Source organism: Palaemon carinicauda, chromosome 7, assembly GCF_036898095.1.
Source record: "Palaemon carinicauda isolate YSFRI2023 chromosome 7, ASM3689809v2, whole genome shotgun sequence".
NCBI lineage: Eukaryota > Metazoa > Arthropoda > Malacostraca > Decapoda > Palaemonidae > Palaemon > Palaemon carinicauda.
Genome location: NC_090731.1, coordinates 136,274,874 through 136,299,550, shown reverse-complemented (window position 1 = coordinate 136,299,550; position 24,677 = coordinate 136,274,874). Strand labels below are relative to the sequence as shown.

At 42.8% G+C, this 24,677-nt stretch overlaps 1 protein-coding gene across 1 annotated transcript in view; it reads right to left on the bottom strand.

Moving 5' to 3' along the window:
- The window catches only part of ndl (serine protease nudel), a 277,009-nt gene that overhangs the window by 244,236 nt on the left and 8,096 nt on the right, over positions 1-24,677 (bottom strand). Inside the window, exons 5-6 of the mRNA XM_068376910.1 lie at positions 1,030-1,217; positions 502-727 (exon numbers count right to left, since the gene is read on the bottom strand). Coding sequence (XP_068233011.1) covers positions 502-727; positions 1,030-1,217 — 414 coding nt within the window. The remainder of the gene's footprint in view (positions 1-501; positions 728-1,029; positions 1,218-24,677) is intronic.

Sequence of the window (24,677 nt, the reverse complement as noted above, 5' to 3'; positions counted from 1 at the left end):
CATAGAATTCTATATCCAAGGATGACAAAAAAGGAAATATTTAGGATATAACACTTGTCTATGAATCCACAATAATTTAAACTTAACTGCATAATTTACAATTGCACTGACAAGTCAATTTGCTATTTTTATATTTTTAATATAGATTTACTAAGCCATTTCATATTCAAACAAATTTACTGTATTAAACTTTGTTGCTATGTCCATTAAAATAGTTTAAGCCAGTACTAATGCTGATTGGAGTCTGCAAATGCTTTAACTGGAGAAATTAGTACAGTTCTGTACAAGCATGGTTTAACAATGTAAAATTATTTGCAATGTCAACTCCCCTAGGAAGCCAAAAGAAGTCAAAACATACTAAATTTGCCTTCAAAGAAATATCCATCACACCCTCACTACATACTCTAGAATAACAGAATGGAGAAAATATACAATGAAAAAAATAAAAAATGTGTTAAATATTTAATAGACCAGCTAAAGGATTATACTATGTGTACTTACGATACAAAACAATGACCAGCAGAGAGAATCCACTCTGAATTAATAATGGATCCACCACACAAGAAGCCTTGGATCTCTTTAACAATGCCTACCAGAAAAGGCCAAACATCAGGCAATGAATTCTCGCCACCAACCACCTTTCCTCCGGCACTGTGATCTCGTTGTTGACGTGACAAAAATTTTGAGTATTCAGAGCTGTTGAGAATATTAAAGTCTCCCAGAGTACCTGAAACAGTTTTGCAGTTGTAACTACTGTATCAATAATCATCCAAGATAAGGCTTAATAAAGCACATTAAGCTTTGCAAATCAAATCAATACTCTAAACACACAAGAGTAAACAGCTATGTTCATGGTATCTCAACAAATTAAACACTATCTAACATCTACAGGAGTGGTGATAAGAAAATTATATTTACCTTTTGCTGCAGTTTCATTCCTTTGAAATAAACTACTCAATCATTAAATTACAGTATTACATCAGTCTACAATTTTAACAAAAATGTTAACTGTACAATAAAAGACCATACCTGTATCCCTTTTGGACCTGGCTCCTTGATAAGTACTAACACATCGTGGCTCGGCACAAGATACATGCAAGCCTAGCTCTTGGAAGCAATAATCTTTCAAATGGACATAACCGTTCGTGGCAGATATATCTGCATATAACTCGGAAGAGCCTTTAAGGACCACCAAACTGAAAAAGTCTTCTTCATCCCTGGAATCAAAACATTACATTTATATGAAAGAAAAGGTCTGTATCTCAAGAAAAACTAAATAATACTTTCATAAAAATGATAAGATTCATAATGAGCTACATAGATGTATGTTTAATATAGAAACTTTATGAGACTATACACCAAAATTGCTCACTGCTAGGAATTTACTTACCTGAAAATAAATGGTATTCAGACAACTTATAAGGCAATCTAGGGTACAATAAAATTTCTTTTAAAAATGGAGATGGTTTGGGTATGCTCTTTGCTATCCCCCTGAGATTAATTCACCAAACTTTTAATTAGGCTAAACTAGGTACTAGAAGAGTTGGAGGGCCCAGGCATACATGGTTGGGAAGTAGGAAGTAGATGATGAATGGAGAATGACAACCCGAGAATGTGATTTTTCCTAACTAATACAAACGTAGAGTTATTTATATGGATTATCTTTCAGTGGCACCTGGAGGTAGCCATTAGACTAATTGCGAGGTGGCAACCCTGCCTAACTGCTTGAGCGGGTAAGCTGGGGATGGCTGGGGGGTACCCATCTGCCCCTATATATACTCTCACAGCAGCGAGACGTCACTTAAATGCAAGCAGGACTTCTGGGAAACAGGTGATGGCAGGCCAATTTATATAAATAACTCCAGGTTTGTACTAGGGAAAAATACAAAAATTATCTCTGAATTTGTCATTCATTCCCATACTAACAAACCTTCCATTATCTATGTGGATGACTCACTCTTAGGAGGGTGGAAGTCCTAGATCTGGCATGAACACTGACCTGGTTTTACTTAGAACTGTATATGATGTGGTCTAGGGAAAACATCTCGCTGTAATATACAAAGTGAGTATACTTGCAGCCTGAGCAATGCAGTCAAACAGAGGTTGTTTGTATGAACGCCTTCGAGTTTTTATAGGAAAACAAGGCGTATCCCATTGCTCCCTCATAGAAATCTATGGGCACATGTACAGTTAAACAATTTTCTTACTTATACTAGGCTACACAAGTTAAGTGATTATTACCTGTAGAGGTTGAAGCCAGATACAGTAATACCTTGAGATAAGAGCGTCCAAACACACGAGAAAACGGATTTTGAGCGACGCGAAAAATCTATTTTTGGGCTCAGGCCATGTCGTCCTGATGGAAGTTCCTAATAGGTAGCTTTCTAGGGTATATTTGACTACAGTGATATTCCCAAAGAATTTTACCTTAAGGTATCCAGAATTCTAACTCCTGGAGCGAATATCCCTAAATAATCTCAGGGGGATACCGCATAATATCAGAGGACGTAATCTTGACACGACACATAGCTATCTTCACCCCGAAAAGTATTAACGCTTCGAGGGGTTACAGTGACAAGAATCTGAAACGAGAATGAAAAGAGCAGCTCATAAGGCATCTCTCCTATTCTGTTTCCAGTGTGTATCTGATGAAGGCGGTAGCGGCCTCTTTATTCCTATTTGTGTAGCTCTACTTCTCGGTGTTTTCCCTTGTGTTCTCTCGTTATTTTGGATTTAATTCAACATTTTGATGACTTCTCCGGCCTCTTCTGCCTCTGGAAAGTTGAGTATTATCTTTATTATGTATAAATGTAAGCTCTCGTCGTTTTGAATTAAATCAAAAGTTATATTAACGTAAACAAGAGCTGTTGCCCACCGGAGGCATCCTGGATGCTATCGCTCGCTATTTATGGGTCATTTAGTTAGCTAGAGCGACGTTCCCGGTTTGTTATGCTTTAATAATCTAGCTATTTAGCTCCTCTAGGAATGCTTATATTATACCGTCAGTTTTTAGTTCGGCGATTTAGGTGACTGATCTTGCCCTTCGCGAGGCTTAGTAGCCGAGGCGTCTGGCCCTAGTACTTTCATGCATGATATAAGTTTTTCCGAGTATTATATTATTGAAGCTACAGTATAGGCAAATATTTTATACATGTAAGATATTGTTGAATGTCTTTTCCAAGATTGTATACAAGAGAGTTTCGGTTAGGTAATCGATTCTCACCTTACCTAGTCTAGTAATCTAGGAACAGTAGTATACTTTCGCACATCCCCGATTGTTCTTTTCTCCTCCGGAGGCTAAGTTCAATCCCTCTCTCCCTCTGCAAGCCTTCGGCTTAATCCTAGTGGTTCTATCTGTATAATAAATTCAGGTATAACTATTCTAGGATATATCTGTCCTGACCTGATAATCAGAGTGGCTGGTTTTTTGGGTTGGGGCAGAACATCAGAGTTTCTAGTCTGTGGTCTGCTTCTTCCTAGCATAGAGAAGGAGTCTCCTTTGCTAGGTTAGGGGCAGACACAGGAAGCTTTGCTTCCCTGGTCCATGTCGGAAGGATTCTGTAAGAGATGATTCCTTCCTCTAGTGGCCTAGCAGACTGTCCTGTGTTGTTCTTCTCGGGCTGGAGAAGAAGTTTTCTCTGTTGCCCGGCGAAATAACTTCACCTAACTATTGAGATAAGAGGAGAGTTCCGAGTAAATTTTTGTCCTGAGATACAAGGTACAGTGGAACCTCTACATACGAATGTCCTAACATACGAATTTTCCAACATCCGAAGTAAAATTCGACCAAATTTCTGTCTCGACACCCGAAGTGTTGTTCCAACATACGAAGTACACAATACGCGTGCGAGTGGAATTTTCTCGAAAGCGTCCAGCGTCGTTTGTTGTTGACACCGCTAGATGGCAGCACATCGGAGGGACGCCAATCGAGTGTCACCTTGATCCGTCCTCTCATCTCGTGTGCATCGTGTGGTTGTCCTCTATTCGCTCAGTTTTAACAGTTTTTTATCTTCCCTTTTCACGTAGTAGTAGTGGTGAGAAAAGGAGGAAGTCTATGCTTTCATTAGAATTAAAGCAAGAAATAATAGAAAAGCAAGAGCGAGGTGTACGTGTTAGCGATCTGGTTAAACAATATGGCCGGAATATGTCTACGATCTCGACGATCATAAAACAGAAGGCAGCCATTAAAGCAGTGAAACCTTCGAAGGGGATCATGATTCTTTCCAAACGTCGTAGCCCTACCCTTGAAGAGATGGAACGACTTTTGTTACTATGGATCAAAGACAAGGAGATTGTTGGCGATACGATCACGGAAATAATCATTTGTGAGAAGGCCAGAGCTATCTACAGTGACTTGAAGGCGGCACGGGGGAGAGTTCAGCCGATCCTACGACGGAGGAATTCAAGGCGTCTCGAGGTTGGTTCGAGAAATTTAGGAAACGGACCGGGATTCATTCAGTTGTTCGTCATGGAGATGCTTCGAGTTTGGACACCAAGGCTGCTAAAGACTGTTAAAAAGTTTGAAAGCATCGTGGCGGAGGAAGGTTACGTAGAGCAGCAGGTGTTCAACTGTGATGAAACCGGTCTGTTTTGGAAAAAAATGGCTAGTCGAACGTACATTACCGCAGGAGAAGAAAATGCCTGGACATAAGCCAATGAAGGATCGGTTGACTCTTGCGCTTTGTGCCAACGCCAGCGGGGACTGCAAAATAAAGCCGTTATTGGTTTATCATTCCGAAAACCCTAAGGCATTTAAAGCACATAGAATTAATAAAGACCTGCTACATGTTCTATGGCATTCTAATTCTAAGGCTTGGGTTACTAGGCATATCTTTGTGGAATGGGTAAACGTAGTTTTCGGCCCTGCTGTCAAGAAGTATCTTCAGGAGAGGAATTTGCCTTTGAAGTGCTTGCTTTGTTTGGACAATGCACCCGCTCACCACCCCGGACTCGAAGATGATATCATCGACGAATACAAATTCATCAAGTTGTTGTATCTTCCACCGTATACCACCCCTATCCTCCAGCCCATAGACCAGCAAGTCATCTCTAATTTTAAGAAGCTGTACACCAAGCACTTATTTAAGCAGTGCTTTAATGTCACGCAAAGCACCAACTTAACTTTGCGTGAATTTTGGAGGAGCCACTTTAATATCGTGCACTGCTTAAAGATCATTGATCAGGCTTGGGAGGAAGTAACTCGTCGGACCTTGAATTCCACTTGGAAGCAGCTTTGGCCTGATGCTGTTGCTCCCAGAGATTTCGAAGGTTTTGGCTCCGAGAATGAACCTGTGGTTGCTGCCAAGGAAGACATCGAAGAGATTGTATCCCTTGGCCAGTCCATGGGTCTGGAGGTGGATGAAGATGACATCACCGAACTCGTCGATGAGCATTATGAAGAGCTCACCACCGAGGAACTCGAGGAGCTGCAAGCCATGCAGCATGATGAGTTCCAAGCGCAGTTGAGCGAGTCGGAGGAGATCGAGGTGGTAGGCCAAATCTTAGGTACGGCGGAAATAAAACTGATGTTGGCATATCATAAACACTTTTATTTCATCTACAAGCATCCCCCACAGAAACTTCAGGTTTGCCATGTTGTTGCGCAGTTCGATGATGTTTGCTTAACGCATTTTAGAAAAATCCTCAAAAGCCGTACCAAGCAACTTTCACTCTATGGTTTCTTCAAATAATCTTTAAAACGGTCTAGTGATCATGATGAAAAGAAAGAAAGAGAATCAATGAAAAGGAAGACCGAATCGAGTGAAAGTGATGAAAATTAAAAATAAAAGAAAAAATGTGAAAAAAATATAAAATAAAAATGGAGAAAAAAAAAAAAGCTAAGTTGTTGAAGTTCACGTAGTAGTGTAAGTTAGTGTAAGTTATCGTACATGTTATCGTACAAAGTCACCGTCCCTACCTCCTCACTGATCTTCCACCACCTCCTGCCTAGCAGTCCCTACACCAGCGCTGGCCTGTCGCTAAAGTAAAGTGTTACTGTTAAATGTTGGTTTGTTTGTCCTATGAAAACGCACCCAACGTTCGTTTACGCTGGTAAGTGTAGTGTTTGTCCAATGAGAACGCACCCAGGTTTGTTGACATTATCGAAATAGTTGATTTATTGAAAAATATGTTTATTTGAAAGGTTGATATGTTATTATGATTGGGTCATTACAATTATAAAGAGTAATCCATGTGAATTGTGATTATATTGTGAAAACTGTATTAATTTCCCGAGTGGATGGGAGCCGGGACTTCCCCTCTCCCGTTTTCGTCACATATTTGTATTTTTTTTACCTTTGGGGAAGCTTTAAAGAGAATAAAAGTGAGAAATTTATGATTTGCTGGTTAAATGGATTTGTCTTGTCTGTATCACAATGTTATCTATTTTTTTTATGTGAAGTTTTCTACAAAAAGGAACCATGGGACCTGCGTGCTCCCCCAAGCTCGTTTGAATCTGTAGTAGGGAGTAGAGAGGAATAAAGAGAAAACGAGGAGGTCGTTTCCTTTCTCCCGTAGTTTATTTTTGAGTGTTACGAGAAAATTGAGGAGGCTATGCCTCAAACTGAGGGGCTTATGGCCCACAAACAACATGGTGCCCAGACCCGGGAATCAGATGAGAGCGAGGCTGAATTTACTGGATTCCCCAACGACATAAATCAACTTAGGAGAGCAGTGCTGCAGAGAGAGAAGGCAACAATATGGCTGCGTTGTGCCTCAGAAGATTTGACCAGAGCCATGGCCGGTAATCCGACCTGGCATGAAATTACAAGTCTCGTAAAAGACTACGATAATAAGAAGGCCGACTGGGAAGAAATAATTCAGCGAGACCAGAATTCTATAGAGGATGTTGACGAGCTCCAGAGAAGAATACTAGAAGACCACCATTTTCTGCAAGAGGTAAGAAAAATCCGTACTGAAGCAGCAGCTACCTTAGAGAGGCTGGGCAAGGACAGAAACTTGGTTGCTAATAGGTCCAGTGAAGATATTAATTCAGGCAGTGAAGTCGGTAATGAGGGTTTTAGTGTGCAATTGCCTAAACTCCAGCTAGTGAAATTTGGCGGGAAAATAACAGAGTGGCGGCCATTTTGGGACCAATTTATGGCACTTGTGGACGATCAGCCTATGCCTCTTGTTTCCAAATTTATGTATCTTCAATCTGTTTTAGAGGGTGAGGCTAGGGGTGTACTACAGGGCCTCACCCAAACAACAGCTAATTACAAGATAGCCTGTGAGTTGTTAGAAGAAAGGTATGGCGATCCAGAAAACATTATATCAGCTCACCTTCAAACCCTAATGCAACTTAGCTCATCTAGGAGCGCAAGGACTGAAATTCACACGTCCTCTTTGCGGAAATTACAGGATGAGTTAGTAGGCCATGTGCGCAGTTTGGAGGCCCTTGGAGTTGGAGGTGAACAGTACGGGCGGATCTTGGTGCCTATGATCCTTGCTCTGTTACCTCATGACATAAGGTTGGACTGGTCGCGTAGTGGACGGAAAAGAGGAGATATCGACGGATTGCTGAAGTTCTTGCAACGAGAAGTGGAAGGCAGAGAGAGGGCAGAGGCTATCAAGAGACTAAGCCTTGGAAAATCCGAGGAACCCAGTGTAGAACGACGGACTAAAAAGCACACTCCCAGTTCAGCCTCTGCCCTTCAAACTTCATCAGAAGAAAGTGGTTCGAAGACGTCTTGCGCATTCTGTGGAAAGCTGCATCCCAGTGAAAGGTGTTTAGGTATAACTAAGCTCCCCCTTGCAGAAAGAGAAGAAGCCGTGCGTAATCGGCGTTTGTGTTTTAAGTGTTTATCTAAAAGCCATTATGCCAAGGCCTGTTGGGCTAAGTGTTCAAAGTGCAAGACTGGGAATCACAACTCCCTTGTATGTCGGAGATCTGAAACGAAACCCTCCGTAACAGCTAGTGAAAATAACCCTGTAGTAGAGGGAGTGCAAGAGGGGTCAAATTCTGTGACCCATGTGGGGGTAGCACCTTGTGAGGTGAAAAACAAGGTTAATTCAAGGTGTTGTGTATTGCAGACGGCCCAAGTCAGGGTAGTAGGCCATCAGGGTATCACATTTGCTACTGTAATGTTTGATACGGGGTCAGATCGGTCTTACATTTCAAGGGAACTGGTCAAACGGGTCAAGCCTAAGTGGCTGACTTCTGAGTATTTATCATTTTCTGCCTTTGGTGGAGGGAAAGCCTCTAAGGCAGATTTGTGTAGTATTTATGAAATAATGAGTGTAGGGGCAAATGATCACAAATATAGTTTTAAGGTTGCTGAGATTGATGTAATTTGTCCTCCATTATCTAGGTCCAAAGTGGACCCTAAGTGTTTAGAACCTTTTTCTCACCTTAAGTTGATCGATGAGTATGGATCCCATCGAAATTTACATATTGATATGTTGATAGGCCTTGATTTATATTGGAAGATGATGATCCCCAACCAGGTTATGTATCATGAAGGGCTTGTGGCCCAGGAGACAATTTTTGGTTGGATTTTGTCCGGATCCTTTAATAGGTCTGAAGGTAATATTGGTGTAAGTGTACAATTGTTAGCAATTGAGAATGTACAAGAGTGTAGTTTGAGTCAATTTTGGGATCTAGAGTCTGTTGGCATAAAACCCAACGAACTACATTCTGAGGCGATGAACCCTGACCCAGTCTTGGTTCAATTTGAGAATTTGGTAAGTTTTAAAGATGGTCGCTATGAAGTGGCCCTACCATGGAAATCTGAGAGTATGAAATTAGATTTGATTAATAATGAACATCATGCTTTGAGAAGATTGGAAGGTCTCTATAATAGGTTAGGTAAAAACCCCTGTCTGCAGGAACAGTATTTTAAGGTGTTTTAATGAGTATGAAAAGGAGGGTATTATTGAAGAAATTCCTTCCCATCAACGGGAAGGTGGGTATCCTATATTTTATTTGCCTCATCGGCCTGTGGTACGGGAAGGGAGCCTAACCACCAAGGTGAGGCCTGTTTTTGATGGATCTGCACGTGGCAGTAATGGAGTATCTCTGAATGATTGTTTAGAAAGTGGTCCTTCACTCAACCCTGATTTAGTTGAGGTGTTGTTAAGATTTAGAAGGTGGAGGGTGGCCTTAACAGCTGATATTACAAAGGCTTTTCTTCAAATAAAGGTAAGAAGGGAGGACCGTGATGTTCATAGGTTTTTGTTGAAAGAGGGGAACAATGTTAAACATTTCAGATTTATAAGAATGCCCTTTGGTAATAAGAGTAGTCCATTTTTATTAAATGCCACCTTAAAATTTCATTTAAAGAAATACCCTCTCACAGAGGTGGTCTCTGAACTGTATGAGAATCTGTACGTAGATGATTGGCTATCTGGGGCTGATAGTCCCGCAGAAGCAAGTTTAAGATTTGAAGAAGCCTATGGTATCCTGCAGGAGGCTGGTATGTCATTGTCAAAGTGTACTTCTAATTGTAAGACTTTAACTATAACTGAAGGTTCTAGTGAAGAGAGTGTCAAGGTTCTAGGCCTCCACTGGGTATCCTCCCCTGACTGTTTTACCTTTAAGGTTGAGAACCTGGACCCCTTTGGAGATATTGTTTGTACAAAAAGAAATGTGTTAAGCCTCATAGCTCGGTGTTTTGATCCCTTGGGGCTCATATGTCCGTTTGTTATGCATGCAAAAATACTGTTTCAAGAAATCTGGAGATTAGGTTTAGATTGGGATGAGCTATTACCCGAGGCTATGCAAGGCAGAGTTAAATTATGGGTTGTAGGATTTTCTGTGCTTGAGTCATTTAGAGTAGATCGGTACTTGTTTTCTGAGTCACCCTTTAAGGAAATTCCTAATGTTCAATTCCATGCATTTAGTGATGCTTCAGAAAAGGGTTATGGTGCTTGTGTTTATGTGAGAGTGCCTGAGGGGGATAAATTCAAGGTATCGCTGGTTGTTGCAAGAGGCAAGGTAGCCCCTATAAAAAGGGTTTCCCTTCCTAGGCTTGAATTACTCGGAGCCCTGTTATGTGCTAGACTCGTTGTGTTTGTGACGTCCGCCTTGCAGCTGGGTAAAGAGGTTTCTGTTCAATGTTGGACGGATTCCACAGTAGCCCTAGCTTGGATAAAGGGGGACCCCAATAGATGGAAAACCTTTGTGGCTAACAGGGTGGTTGAGATTCAACATTTGACACCTCCTTCATGTTGGCAGCATTGTCCAGGCAAGGACAACCCAGCGGATCTTGTATCTCGAGGTGTTTTTGCTGAGCAGCTTTTGCAGTCTGATATTTGGCTGAAGGGTCCTCCTTGGCTCTGTTCCTCCCCGCTCCCTCATCAGGAAGGCAGGGGGCGGACATTCCTTCAGAAGAGATATGTGATACTGACACAGTTTGTGTTGCAGTTGAAAATGAGCCGCCCTTATTTGAATTCACCCGATGGAGTTCCTTTACAAAGGCCCTTAATGTAGTAGGTTGGGTACTGAGATTTGTTGGGAATTGCAGACCTTCGTCCCGCAAATTAAGGGGACCTTTAACCTATGGAGAATTGACGAAGGCTAAGGTACAACTGCTGTACTTTGTGCAACGAGAGGCCTTTGCAAAGGAAGTAAATGCTCTGAGTAGATCTCTCCCCCTCCCAAGGGGTTCTTCCTTGATTAAACTTGATCCTTACCTAGATGAGGATGGGCTACTGAGAATAAAAGGGCGCTTAGAGAATGCAGACTTGAGTTTTGAGAGTAAGCACCCTATAATAATTCCTGGTACCCACATTGCTTTACTGTTAGTTCGTTTCCAGCATAGGTTGCTCAAGCATGCTGGTGTTGCTACACTTGTATCCACTTTACGAAACAGTTACTGGATCATTCGCCTTCGTCAGATTGCAAAGAAGGTTTGTCGAGAATGTGTGGCTTGTCGGCGTTGTGATGCCTCTGCTTGTTCCCAGCCTGTGGGGCCACTTCCCGAGTTGAGAGTTAAGTCGGCTCCTCCATTCACGGTTACAGGTCTGGATTTTGCTGGTCCTTTATTTTGTATTGATTTTCCATCCAAGAAATTGTATATACTTCTTTTTACCTGTGCTGTCATTCGAGCTGTTCATTTAGAGCTCACCGAGTCTCTTTCGGTTGTTGATTGTAATTTGGCCATTAGACGGTTTGTAGCTAGACGGGGTGTTCCAACAGTGTTCTACTCTGACAATGCTAGAACCTTTGTGAGTGTCTCCAACCTGTTAAGAGAACATTATGGCTCGTTGACGCCCCAATGGAAGTTTATTGTACCTAATGCTCCTTGGTGGGGAGGCTGGTGGGAACGCCTCATTAGATCTGTGAAAGTTGCACTGAGGAAAACATTGGGCACTAATTCTTTGTCCAAGAGTGAATTAGAGACTACACTTCATGAGGTGGAAGCTTGTATTAATTCTAGACCCTTGACATTTGTAGGTGAGGAACCTGATATCGCAAATCCTCTTACCCCTTCCCATTTCCTAATTGGCCGTTCTGCAGGTTTTCAGTTAGAGTTAGTAGATGATCCAGACTGTGGTGTATCCTCAAAGGATTTGTGTGTAAGAGAAGCTGTGCGTCTGGGTCAGTTAGACAAATTTTGGAGAATATGGCAGACTGAGTATCTTAGAAACCTGCCTTGTATGGTGAAGGGGTTCAAGCCAAATTGTAACCTTAAAGAGGGTTCTGTTGTACTAGTAAAGGATGAACGGGTGCCAAGGTTAAGGTGGCCTCTTGGAGTTATTACAAAGTTGTATCCTGGAAAAGATGGGGTTGTTAGAAGTGTTGAGGTTAAAACCAAACGTGGATTTATATCCAGACCTGTGCAAAATTTGTATAATCTAGAAATAACAGATTTGAAGGGTGAAATGGGTAGTAATTCCCAGAAGGAGAGACTTGAGAATCTTAGACAGGAGCCTGTAGAATCACCCTTAGTGTCTAATGTTGGTAAGTCCCGAAAGGGAAGACCTATTAAGGTTCCTATTAAACTTGACTTGTAGATTAAGGTAATAAGATAGCCTTGGAAGGCTCTGATGATGATAGGAGTGTTGAGACACTCCTATGGTGGGGAGGATGTTAAATGTTGGTTTGTTTGTCCTATGAAAACGCACCCAACGTTCGTTTACGCTGGTAAGTAGTGTTTGTCCAATGAGAACGCACCCAGGTTTGTTGACATTATCGAAATAGTTGATTTATTGAAAAATATGTTTATTTGAAAGGTTGATATGTTATTATGATTGGGTCATTACAATTATAAAGAGTAATCCATGTGAATTGTGATTATATTGTGAAAACTGTATTAATTTCCCGAGTGGATGGGAGCCGGGACTTCCCCTCTCCCGTTTTCGTCACATATTTGTATTTTTTTTACCTTTGGGGAAGCTTTAAAGAGAATAAAAGTGAGAAATTTATGATTTGCTGGTTAAATGGATTTGTCTTGTCTGTATCACAATGTTATCTATTTTTTTTATGTGAAGTTTTCTACAAAAAGGAACCATGGGACCTGCGTGCTCCCCCAAGCTCTTGTTTGAATCTGTAGTAGGGAGTAGAGAGGAATAAAGAGAAAACGAGGAGGTCGTTTCCTTTCTCCCGTAGTTTATTTTTGAGTGTTACGAGAAAATTGAGGAGGCTATGCCTCAAACTGAGGGGCTTATGGCCCACAAACAACAGTTACATTAAAACCCCTTTTTTATTCATTATTTCCTTATTATTCTTTTTTTTGGTTTGTAATATGTATTTATTATACAGGTATTGTATTAATGTAATGTGTAATTATGTGTAGCCATTTATTAAGGATTTATTATTGGTTTTAAGGCTGAGGAACGAATTAAATAATTAACCATGTATTTTTATGGGAATATTTGCTCCAACATACGATCGTTTTAACATATGAAGCAGTTTCTGGAACAAATTAAGATTGTATGTAGAGGTATCACTGTAGTTCCCTATGTGGCTGCCTGGTGGCCATGTGTGCGAGAGGCTGCTAACCAGGACAGAATCACTTGGTCTTTACCGTCGGATCTCAGTCGCGTTTAGTTAACTCCGAGCATCGGCCATTGTGTTTTGTTTTTTTACGTGTTTTTTGCGTTAGTGCATAATTAACTAATTAAGCAATGGGTCCAAAGCAAGCGAGTGCAAACAAGGGTAGTGGAAAGAAAAAGCGTACGATGACAATGGAGATGAAGCATGAAATAATCGAAAATCATGAGTGGCATAAAAGTGACTTGAGCTAGCGCGCCAATACAAAAGGAGTACATTGAAGATATATATCATCCTCAAGCAGAAGGATGCTATAAAGAGCACCAAGCCTTCCAAAGGAGTAACCATCCTCTCCAAGCTGCGTAGTGATATTCACGACGAGATGGAGAGGCTTCTTTTAATCTGGATAAAGGAGAAACGGTTGGTGGGAGATAGCGTGACTATGACGATCATATGCGAGAAGGCCAGCAGAATCTATGATGACTTGAAAGGGAAGCAAGCAGCCGAGAAAGGGAAGACTTCAAAGCCAACGGAAAACTTCAAAGCCAGAAGAAACCTTCAAAGCCGGTCGTGGCTGGCTGGATAATTTAAAAAAAACAGACTGGGATACACTCGGTTGTGAGGCATGGGGAAGCAGCAAGTTCCGACTCAAGAGCCGCGCGGACTTCGTCGCAACCTTTGCCTCAGTTATCGCCCGACATTGCTTCATCCCCCAAAATGTCTTTAACTGTAATGAAACTCCTTTTTGGGAAGAAAATGCCCTGGAGGACTTTCATCACGGCAGAGAAGATACTACCGGGCATAAACCCATGAAGGACCGGTTAACTCTAGCCTTGTGTGCCAATGCCAGCGGTGACTAAGGTAAAGCCACTGCTGGTGAACCACATGCTTTCAAGAGCCAAAGGATCTTTAAAGAAAAACTGCAAGTGATGTGGCACGATAATGCTAAGGCTTGTGTTACCCAGCATTTCTTCACAGAATGGGTTAATCTGTGCTTTGGTCCGGCAGTCAAAAAATATTTGGCCGAGAAAAAATTGCCAATGAAACTTCTCCTGGTCCTCAACAATGCCCCTGGTCACCCTTCTGGTCTCGAAGAGGACATTCTTGAATTCAGGTTCATCAAGGTCCTTTATCTCCCGCCCAACACCACGCCACTCCTCCAGCCCATGAACCAACAAGTTATTTCTAACTTCAAAAAACTGTACACAAAGCATTTATTCAAGAAATGCTTCAGTGTCACAGAACATCAATCTCACCATTCAGGAATTTTGGAAGGAACATTTGAATATTGTCCATTGCTTAAAAATTATTGATGATATATGGCAGGGTGTCACAAGACAAACTCTTCAATTCAGCGTGGAAGAAATTGTGGCCAGCTTCCGTCACAGAGGGACTTTGAAGGGTTCGATACGACAGACCCTGATGGCCCCGAACCAGTTATGATGGATGAAATAGTCTCTTGGAAAGTCCATGGGGCTGGAAGTAGACAAGGCAGACGTGAACGACCTTGTCGAGGAGCATCAGGAAGAGCTCACGACACAGAAATTGATAGAGCTCCAGGAGATTCAACATTCGGAGGTGTTGCAGGAGCTCAAGAGTGAAGAGAAGGTGGAAGACGAGGGCCGCCTTTCTATAGCAGAAATCAAAGACATGTTAGAGAAGTGTCAGTAGTTTTCTAGTTATGGAAAAAGAGGCCCCGAACAACTTGGAGAGTGGTCGTCAGTTAGGGTATTGTGAAGACACGTGTATGTGTAATTTTTGCAACATTTTGAAGGGGAGACAAAAGCAAACATCCCTAGATAGGTTCCTTTTAAAAAGGCTGTCAAAAAGTGCAGGTGAAAGTGTCAAAAAGAGCCAAACCAAAGAAGAACATTAAAAAAATGAAAATGAACACGAAATGTAGAATCAAGTTTAGTGTAACGTAAGATTAACATTTTATTTTCAAGTGTGTACAGTAAGGTAATTTCATTTAAGTTACATTTAAAGTTGCTAATTTCATTTACGTTGAATTTAAAGTCAAGGTTATGTTACGTAGTGTTACAAAAGTATTGCGTACCGAACGTGTTGCCGGAAGTTTCTCTCCTCCTCCTCCGCACACACCGCTGTTAGCCGCTACCGCCTGTCTTGACCATAATAATGTTACATTTCATTGAGTATCATAAGTTCAAAGCTATTTGTTAGTTTGTTAGCGTAGGATGTTGATTACAACAATTAAAAACATGTTTTTCACTGCAATATACTGTTTACAGGGTTTTTTTTCAGAGGGTGGGAAAGGATTAATTTATTTTTAGTTATTTTATATGGGAAAAATTCATCCGAGATACGAGCAAATTGATGTGCGAGCTCTGTCCCAGAATGGATTAAACTCTTATCTCAAAGTATTACTGTACTAGGCTAAACAAGGGAGGTGATTATTACCTGCAGAGGTGTAAGCCAGCTTGCAGAGGGACCCATGGTGCTGTACCCCAAGGGAGGGGAAGCCAGACCACCACCTTCGTCCAGTCTTAACCTGGGTAACCAATACCTTCAACCAACTGCTACTTGTCCATCAAGGAGCCTGAGGTATCTCAAACCACTTGTTAAGCAGCCACCACAAGACCGATAGCAAGTGTATAGTCTCTCCTGTCGGTCAAGTCTTAAGTAATGGGCTGTGAAGGTGGTCCGTCTCTTCCACACACCCGCTGGGAGAACTTGCCACAGAAAAGTTGAGCTTGAATGCCATGGAAGTACTGATTCCCCTAACATCATGGCTCTGATGGACGAGCATGAGGAGGATCGGAGGCTGTGCTACTGCAGTGCGTTTAAGATAGTATCTCAAAACTCCTCACTGGGCATAGTAACAACTGATTTAGTTATTAGTTACAGAACGAAGACTCAGTCTGAAAGGGCCCGAATCTATGGTCCTGTACCCCATGATTTTGAGTGTTGGCAATAAACTCTGGGACGAAGCCGAGTGTCACTTCAAACCCCCCCCCCATCACCTTGAATGGCCAATGCCATACCAGAGGTTATGAAGTTCACCGGCTCTTTGCCAAGGCTAAAGTGAGCAGGAACACCGTCTTCAAAGTGAGATTTCTGTCAGTTGCAAGGCATGATGGCTCGTAAGGAGGTCCTTCTAAGGATCTCAAAGACGCGAACCACGTTCCAAGGAGGCAGCATAATATCTGACTGGGGGCAAGTGATCTCAACTCCGTACAAGTAAAAGCTCCAACGAAGCTGATATATCTACTACTATCAGCTTAACGGCAAGGCTTAAGGCTGAGCGATAGCTTTTCACAGACAAAACAGAAAGGAGTTTTTCCTCCCAAATGTATACAAGGAAGTCTGCTATTACTGGAATAATGGCATCGAGTGAAGATTTTCATTCCATGACACTCTCCATTTAGCCTGCAGACCGAGGACACAAGTATACGGACATTCGCTACGCAACTTGTAGTGAAAAGCCTTTCTGAGAGAGGAGACACTGGATAGTCTCCACGCGTGACGTTGAACCGACTGCACGGTCTTGTGGAAGATGTTCGCGTGTGGTTGTTTGAGTAGATCTGGTCATGGAGGGAGTTCTCTTGGTAGATCTGCAAGAAGTTGCAGGAGGTCCGGAAACCACTCGGCATGATGCCATAACTGAGCTACAAGGGTCATCATAAGATCTTTGGGTGTTCTGTTTTTGTTGAGCAGTCTTCTCATCAGACAAAATGGGGGGAAAGCCGTACACATCTATGTTGTCCCACCATTGTTGAAATGCATCTTGCTATTGAGCCTGAGGGTCCAGGACTGGAGAACAGTACTCTACAGCGGAAGCTTGCTGTTCAGAAACGTTGCGAACAGGTCTACAGTTGGGAACCCCACAAAATCAGGCCTTTTTTGGCTATGTGACTATTCAAAGACCATTCGGAGCCAGTCATGAGCCTATGGTAGAAAGAATCTGACTATTTCCTCAATCACTCAGAACTCGCTCTCTCTTCTGGAACGAAGAGAGATGAACCCTCGGGGGTGGAATTCCTCAACCAAGACACTTCCACTTACGGCACATACTTCTGGAACCGACCTATGACTGTAACCCTTCTCTTGAGGATAGTGTTTGCCCACTGGTTGACAACGTGGTGCGCCAAACTCAAAGAGTCCGGGTACCTGACAACAGGAAGGCCTCCAAAGTCTTCCTGGGCAACTCCTTCGAAAGATCATGGGAGGGAACCATGAAGCCTAAGGATCCCAGCCATAGATCGAGCAACGAACAGCCTGCATGGCGTACTTCGCGCCTCTCTCCATGTTCAGGAGCTCAACTGCTGAGAGGGAGGCCTTCAGGAGAGGGTTTAAGTTGGAACACCCTTCGTTAGGGACTCTACCAAAGGGTGGAGGGTCATGGGGGAATGTGGTTCCCCTTCGATCTCTCAATACTTCCTTTGTAAAACGAAAGGAAGTGGAATGGACCAAGGAGGAACTTGCCTCAAGGAACTAGATGTTCCAGCTACTGTATCTGGGTGATAGCTTTCCTTTTGGCAGCTGTCAGACCTTTGGACCAGGCCGGAGCTGCATTGGACCTGGAAGGCTTCTGGGTCACTCATATTTCACCGAGAACCATATCCTTCCCTTCCTGGATGGTGGAACCAGGAGAGGACAGCCTGTTGATGGCCCTCATACAGGAAAGGACCTGTCAAAAGGTCCATACAGACTGTCTCTCCTGTTCGAAGTGATAGTTTGGACTGGTCGCCTTTGGAAGATTATCATCCTCCAAATCTAAGGGGTCGTCCACCTCCAGGCTCACATTCAGAGCCTGGAGTAAGTCAGGATCATCAGCAGAAACACTTGGTGGCCCCACCACAAGGGACTGCCTCTGTGCCTCAGCCAATCTAGCTTCCCGTGCTGCGCTGTTCTTAGGTTTTTGTTCCTCCGCGATCTTAGGAAGGAGAATCTGCGAGGTCTTCGAGGCACTATATGAAGCCTTGGCAGCAGGAGGAGGTACAGAAACTGGACATTGGTCCGGAGGCACTACCTCAATGTTTTGAGGGTCGAAGGGATGGATCATTATCTCCCTGGGCGAGCCTATGTCCCTACTCGCCCTAGGATGGATGATACCGGCGTGAGGTGATGTTACGCCTCCCATCCTCCTCTTAGTTATGACCACCTTTACCTTCACTGACATAAAAGGTAAGTTGGTCATATTAGAATCAGAAGGAATAGGGCATTCAGCATGCAATCGGGGTGGAGGTGATCTACGTGCTTTGTCTGCCGTCGACCTCCTAGGCCTCAGACTCCCAAATGATGAACCCAACTAGGGTTCCACGAGGATCCTAGGAGTTGCCTTGACTGAGACAGTCAGAGGTTGTGGCAGTGTAGTAGCCACATTCAGTCTTCAGGAGGGGGGTCATGAAGGTGCTCACCCATGGAAGCTCTGAACCTCTACATATACAGAGGAATTCCCTTGGAGTGTGTCCTTTGGGTGGAACTCTGAGCTCCAGTCGATGGAGGTGATAACCTCGGAGACAGAGGAACACTTTCTTTCGGACGCAAAGGAAGGTCTAGGCTAACAGGAATGTTCGCGAACCTAATAGGGGGCTCCCTGAACCCTTCTGGGAAGGGTATTGGTCTTCCGCTGGAGGTGGAAGACGCACAGGGACAAGGCAACTGCGTTGGTACAACACTTCCTCGCGGTTCAGACACATCTGCTCATTAATTGCTCGCGGAAATCACAGATTTGCTCAGGAAATCGCGAGATTCATGTGCGAAATCACGACTTTCAGGCGGTAACCGACGCGATTCATGAGCAAAAGTGCTCGTAATGGGATCACTAGGAGCCACAGAGGAAGAGGAAGTTCTAATGCTTTCCTGCTGCCCCAGAGAAGCACCTACGTCCGATTAAGTCGGCAGAGTCAGCCTCTGAGTAAGAACCACTCTCGATGGAGAATGAGTCACATATGCGAACGCTTTCCAAGAACCCCCCAGGCCGTGAAAGGCACTGGGGATTTAGCTGGACGCCTGTTAGGGGAATTGTCATCCATCTTCAGGTCCGGTCCGAGGTTGTTTGGAAGGTCTGGTTGAGGGGCGCTGTGCTGACGACGAGGAACCTTGATTGCGAACGAGAGTTTCTAGTTCTCGTTCAAGAACAGCGTGAACGATACGAATGCCTACCTCGTGAACTTTAGCATCGGCCTAACTATCGAGAATGTCGTTATCGTGAACAGTACCCTCGCAAACTTGGTCCTTGCGAGCACGAGCACCGTTCTCGTGATCTAGATCGCGAGCGTCTGGACCTAGGTTTAGATTTTGCTCGCGATCGTGTAGAACGCGATTGCACGACTCGTCCTCGTGAAAAGGACCGCCTCCAAGGAGAGCGTCGAAACCTGCGATCCAGGGAAGAAAGTCCAGAAGGGTGAGGCAATAGTGATGCTCGTCCTTTTACGCCGCTGATGGTATGAACGCTTATCCCCAAAAGATCCACACCTGCAACCTGCGGGAGAAGGTTTAAGGTTATTGGATGACGAGGTCCCAGGATGGAAAGAGTGTTCGTAGTCAGCAGAGGGCCGATGGAGAGGCGTATGCAAACGATCATCTCATCCCCGTGTGGAAGGGCCAAAGCGTGAGATGTCGACGGCTCTGGAAAAGGTTCTTTCCTGGCATCACGCTGAAGCCAGCGTAGCAGTTCCTCCTTCGAAGGGAGTCCTGAAATCCCTAAGGACGACCACACCTGTAGCAGATCTGAAATGGAGAATGGCTCGCTAGCAGCTGGAGGAGAAGTTGCTCCTCTAGGGTAAGCAACAATCCCCCTAGTACCCAGGGGTTGCCAAGGAGGTAATCAATCTGTGCTCCTACTCTATAGCCCCTCATTAGAGGGCAAGCGAGAAGGAGCTTTAGAGAGATCTGGGGGCGATAGAAGAACGCACTCTGCTCGCCCGAGATAGAGCGGTTGTGCTTAGTATTCTTCCTATGTCACCCAAATCTCTCCCATTGGGAGGCAGACCACTCCCTACACTGCACAGGGCAAACCCTGCTTGCATCAATGCCCTTGGCAATTAGGAGTGTGTGCGGGTCGGTTTGCAACGACGACATGAGGGTCCCACGCGCGGCACACTAGCTCCCTGGACAGCGTTGCATGATTAAGGCGAACGCAAGAGAAAACACACACCTGAAAAGAGAAAGCAGAATTGATAAGTCCAATGACAGTCTGGAGGAGAGCGAACATGTCTGATCTCTACTGAGCCAAAAGAAAAAGTGACTTCTCACTGCTGTGAGTATATAGAGGGGCGGCTGGGTACCCCCCAGCAGCCTCAACGTGGTTGCTGGTCTTGTTTTCTCCATTAATAATTTACTCACACTAGTTCCACAAAGATAGAGGAAAGAGGAGCCCTCTCCTGGCCCTGTCTAATTATACAACCTTAATAGTTTCCTTCAAACCACTCTGCTAATACTACATGCTCGTCTGACAGCTGCTCCAAATTCTCAAAACCATTCTTCGATGCAATCAAGAGATATAATTCTTAAGAAATTTCTATCATCTTAGCCTTCAGGCCAAAATCAAAATTAGCTTAGTAAAAAGAGGCAGATCCAGTACATGCTATCTTTGAAAGTTTTGACTTAATTGGAAAAAAAACAGCCTTTCATAAAAACTCCAGGAAAACAATTGCAAAGCCAATATAACTAGTCGCATACAACCAACTTTTGAGCCAATATAGGGGTAATTGCTTTTAACCTTTAACAGCCGTAAATACGCATCCCACTTTTTATTGGGCAATAGAGCATGGGATTACACTACATAACTTTTCATATAGAATTCAACTTGTGAAAATTAGTTTAGGAGCTTATTTATCTACAGTATTCCGTCACAATACCACATATCTGATTTAACTAAGCGTTGCAACTAACTTCTGTGTCCGAGTATCAAAATCCTTTCCTCCCCGGGATTGCTGTCACTCAATTTAACTTCATTTACTATCTTCTTCATTGAAGCAGTCCTTGGCATAGATCCACGAGCGCCTTGAGATGTATTTGCCAAGACTTCATATAAGATTGATTTTCCATGGTAGTTGCTGCATGTACTTTAATCTTGGTTGCAACTTTTGCACCTTAACACTTGCATCACATGGATTATGGGAATGAACATTCAGTTCTTTAATAACAGCTCCATATTTAGTGTACAGTATACTATTTTGGCACTACATCTACCAGCATTATCACAATTCCAGAATTATAAATACTAGTTTCCTTTGCTTCTTTTTTCAAATCACGTACAAACAAGAAGCCATTATGTTTGTGAAAAATTTGTTTCCTCACTGGCTTAAAACTAATACTGTTGGTGTTTCCATAATGGGGAAACTTTTGCACACTGAAAATGCATGTAAAGAAAGAAGCATACCATCACCAAAAATCTTAGGGGACTTTCTCAATAAGCCAATTATTTGTGCAATTGAAGAAAAAATAGACCTAATGTGTTTCTCAAAAGTAAATCTGCTGTCGAGAATCACACCTAAAATTTTAAAGAGTCACACAAATTTGAAGTAACATTATCAATACAGAGATCAGGAGGTTGAGGAGCCACCGTCCTTGACCTACTTACAATCATACTTTGAGTTTTGTTAGGATTCAACTTCATACCCCATAATTTGTACCATGCATTAATTTTAGCTAAACCTCTATTAAGGGATTCACCAACCCCATATCTACATTTAGGGGATGGAATGGATGCAAAGAGTAGCATCATCTGCATATGCAACAAGCTTGTTTTCTAAGCCAAACCACATGTCATGAGTATATAGGATGAAAGGTAAAGGGCCAAGAACACTACCCAGTGGAACACGGGATATCACATTCCTATACTCGCTATGGTGCCCATCAACAACTCTTCTGGGATTTATTACTTAAAAAATCAATAATAATGCTAAGAAACGACCCACCCACTCTCAACCAAGTTTGAAAACAACGGCCTCATGATTAACACTGTCAAAGGCAACACTAAAATCAAGGCCAATCTTATGAACTTTCTGACCACAATCAAGGGACTTCTGTACAGCCTTGGAGATTGCAAGAAAGGCATCACATGCTCCAATGCCTTTACGAAAACCATGCAAACTAGGGAATAGATGAATACCTTCAGCAAACCTATTAAGACATTTTGCCAGAAGACGCTCAAAAACTTGAGATAATATGGGAGTTATGGAAATTGGGCGGTAATCTGTGGGACTCTAGCTACCACAAACACATTTACATAGAGTAACATTACCAATTCTCCAAAAAGTGCTAAAAACTCCTCTTCTTGCCAACTTGTGCAAAATAACTTTGGAGCCCAGAAATCGGCTGTCTTTATAAAAAACAAAGGAAAAATACCATTTGGGTCTACACCTCCATAGGTATCAAGGTCCATCAACAGAGCTTCAATTTCAGGAGATCGAAAAGCTAAACTAGTTAGTTTAGCCTCAGGAAAACATGAATGAGGAAGTTAAAGTTTTTCATTACTCTGTTTACTGTCAAAAACATCAGCCAAAAGGGTTGCCTTATCCATTGAACAGTGAGTGACTGAGCCATCTGCTTTAAGTAAAAGAGGAACTGTTGCATCTACACCAAAGAGTGCAGATTTAAGGGTAGACCCCCATTTATGTTTCCGAGTTGTACCAGAAAGGGTTTCTTTTATGGTTAAGTTGTATTCCTTTTCAGTTGAGGCATAAACTCTCAGCAAAAGCTCAAAGCAGAGTATAGTTATTCCAGGTCAAATCTGATCTGTTACCCTTTCCAAAGATGATAGGCATCCTGCTTCTCCAAATAAGCATGTCTACAATCATAATTGAACCACGGTTTGTCCTTCACTCGGTACCTTAGCACACGAGAAGGGATACGCCTGTCAATATGTTGACTATATTCTCATTTAAAGGGACAACAGGATCTACACTACTATAAAATTGTGACCAATTCAAGCACAAAAGATCATGCAAAATCCCATTCCAGTCTGCTTGAGATTTCATATAAATTTTACAAGAGTATGGTATATCAGGGACAGGCTGCTCAGTCTTCACTACTAATGAAATCAAGGCATGACCACATGTCCCACAGGAGAAAAAATGGACCTAAATAGGATGAAATATAAAATTGGCCCCCTACACAAGCAGCTATATGCATATCAGGAGGGAGTTGGTACTTCTGTATGCATCACCGATGATTTAAGCTGCATAAATAAAAAAAAAAGCAACCATAGTCTTCATAGACTTTGAAAAAGCCTTCGAGCTAGCAAGCCCAGCAGCAATGCTGCAATCAGTGGCCAAAAAAGGAGTTAAAGGTCACCTACTAGCATGGACTAAACTATGTTCTAGGAAGGCAAGCTAGAGTCAAATTCCAAGGAGTGATTTCTACCTTTCACGAATTGGAAAATGGCACACCACAAGGAAGGATTCTTAGCCCACTCCTATTCAACATCCTCATGGAAAATATAGCCTCACTCCAACTTCCTGAAGGAGTAGACATTTATCTATGCAGATGTATGTGAAATAGCTCGAGGATCAGTCAGGATGATCAAAATGCAAAGAGCACTCAATGCCATCAGCCACAAATCCAATGAGCTTGGACTGAAAATAAACATTGGCAAAACAAAGGCTATGTCAATTAAAGCCCCAAAACCCCTGCAACCACTCACAATAGGAACGGAGCCCCTGGAATGGGTGGACTAATACACATACCTGGGAGTAATAATAAGACAAAAAACTCACCTTTAGGGAGAAGTCAAATATCTCAAGGAAAAAGCAGATGCCAGACTGGCAGCCATGAGATATATGTCCAAACTCAATGATAGAGTAAATGAGCATGTCCAAAAGAAATATCTAGCCTGTTCCAGCGCGCTAGTGGAATATGCTGCCCCAACACTCACAGATCTAACGGATACTCAAAAAGACACAGTAGAGGTAATTCAAAATGCCATGAGGCTCATGTTAGGAGCTCCAATATGGACATGACTATGCAATCTAAGGATTGAGACTGGACTACCATCCCTTGAGGATAGAATTGCATTAGGAAATGCAAGCACAATTACAAAGATGTTCCTCTCAGACAGACTCAATTACCAAAAAGAGAGTGAGAGAGGAACTGTTAAAACACCCTGAGGTTCAAACCCCAAACTCTTATGGCAAAGACCATAGTAACAACATAAAGAGCCTGAGTCTAACCAAAGTACTCCTACAGCTAAGCCCAGACACAGCACAGGGAGTACAACACATTCCACCATGGAAAAAGCAAGTAGCAAGATTCAGCTACACCAAGCTCCCAAGGGCAAAAGAAGACTGCACAATAGAGGAACTAAGAAATGCAGCAATACCCTCTGCAGAGACAATAGTGGCACAGATCTACTATACAGATGGTACAGTAGACCCTGGAACCCAAACAACGGGAGCTGCAGTTCACTCCTGCAAATTCACAGCATGCTGGAGGACAACAAGCACTAAAATACTCTATTGAAAATGAGGAAGGACCAGTAGTCATACATACTGATTAACAATCCTCAATGCAAGCCCTGCAACAGGACAAAAATAAAGAAAACAAGGCCCTGATAGCTGATATCAAATCACTCTTATATCAGCACAGTGAAAGAGATAGACCAGTAACTAACTGGATCCCCAGTGACATTGGGATACCAGGGAATGAGAAGGCTGATGAACTAGCCAAAAGCACTAAACACATCCAAAGTGTACGGGTGCACATACAGCCGGCACTGCAACATATCAAAAACAAAATAAAGACAGCTCAAGGACAACCTAATCAAGGAACTACACAA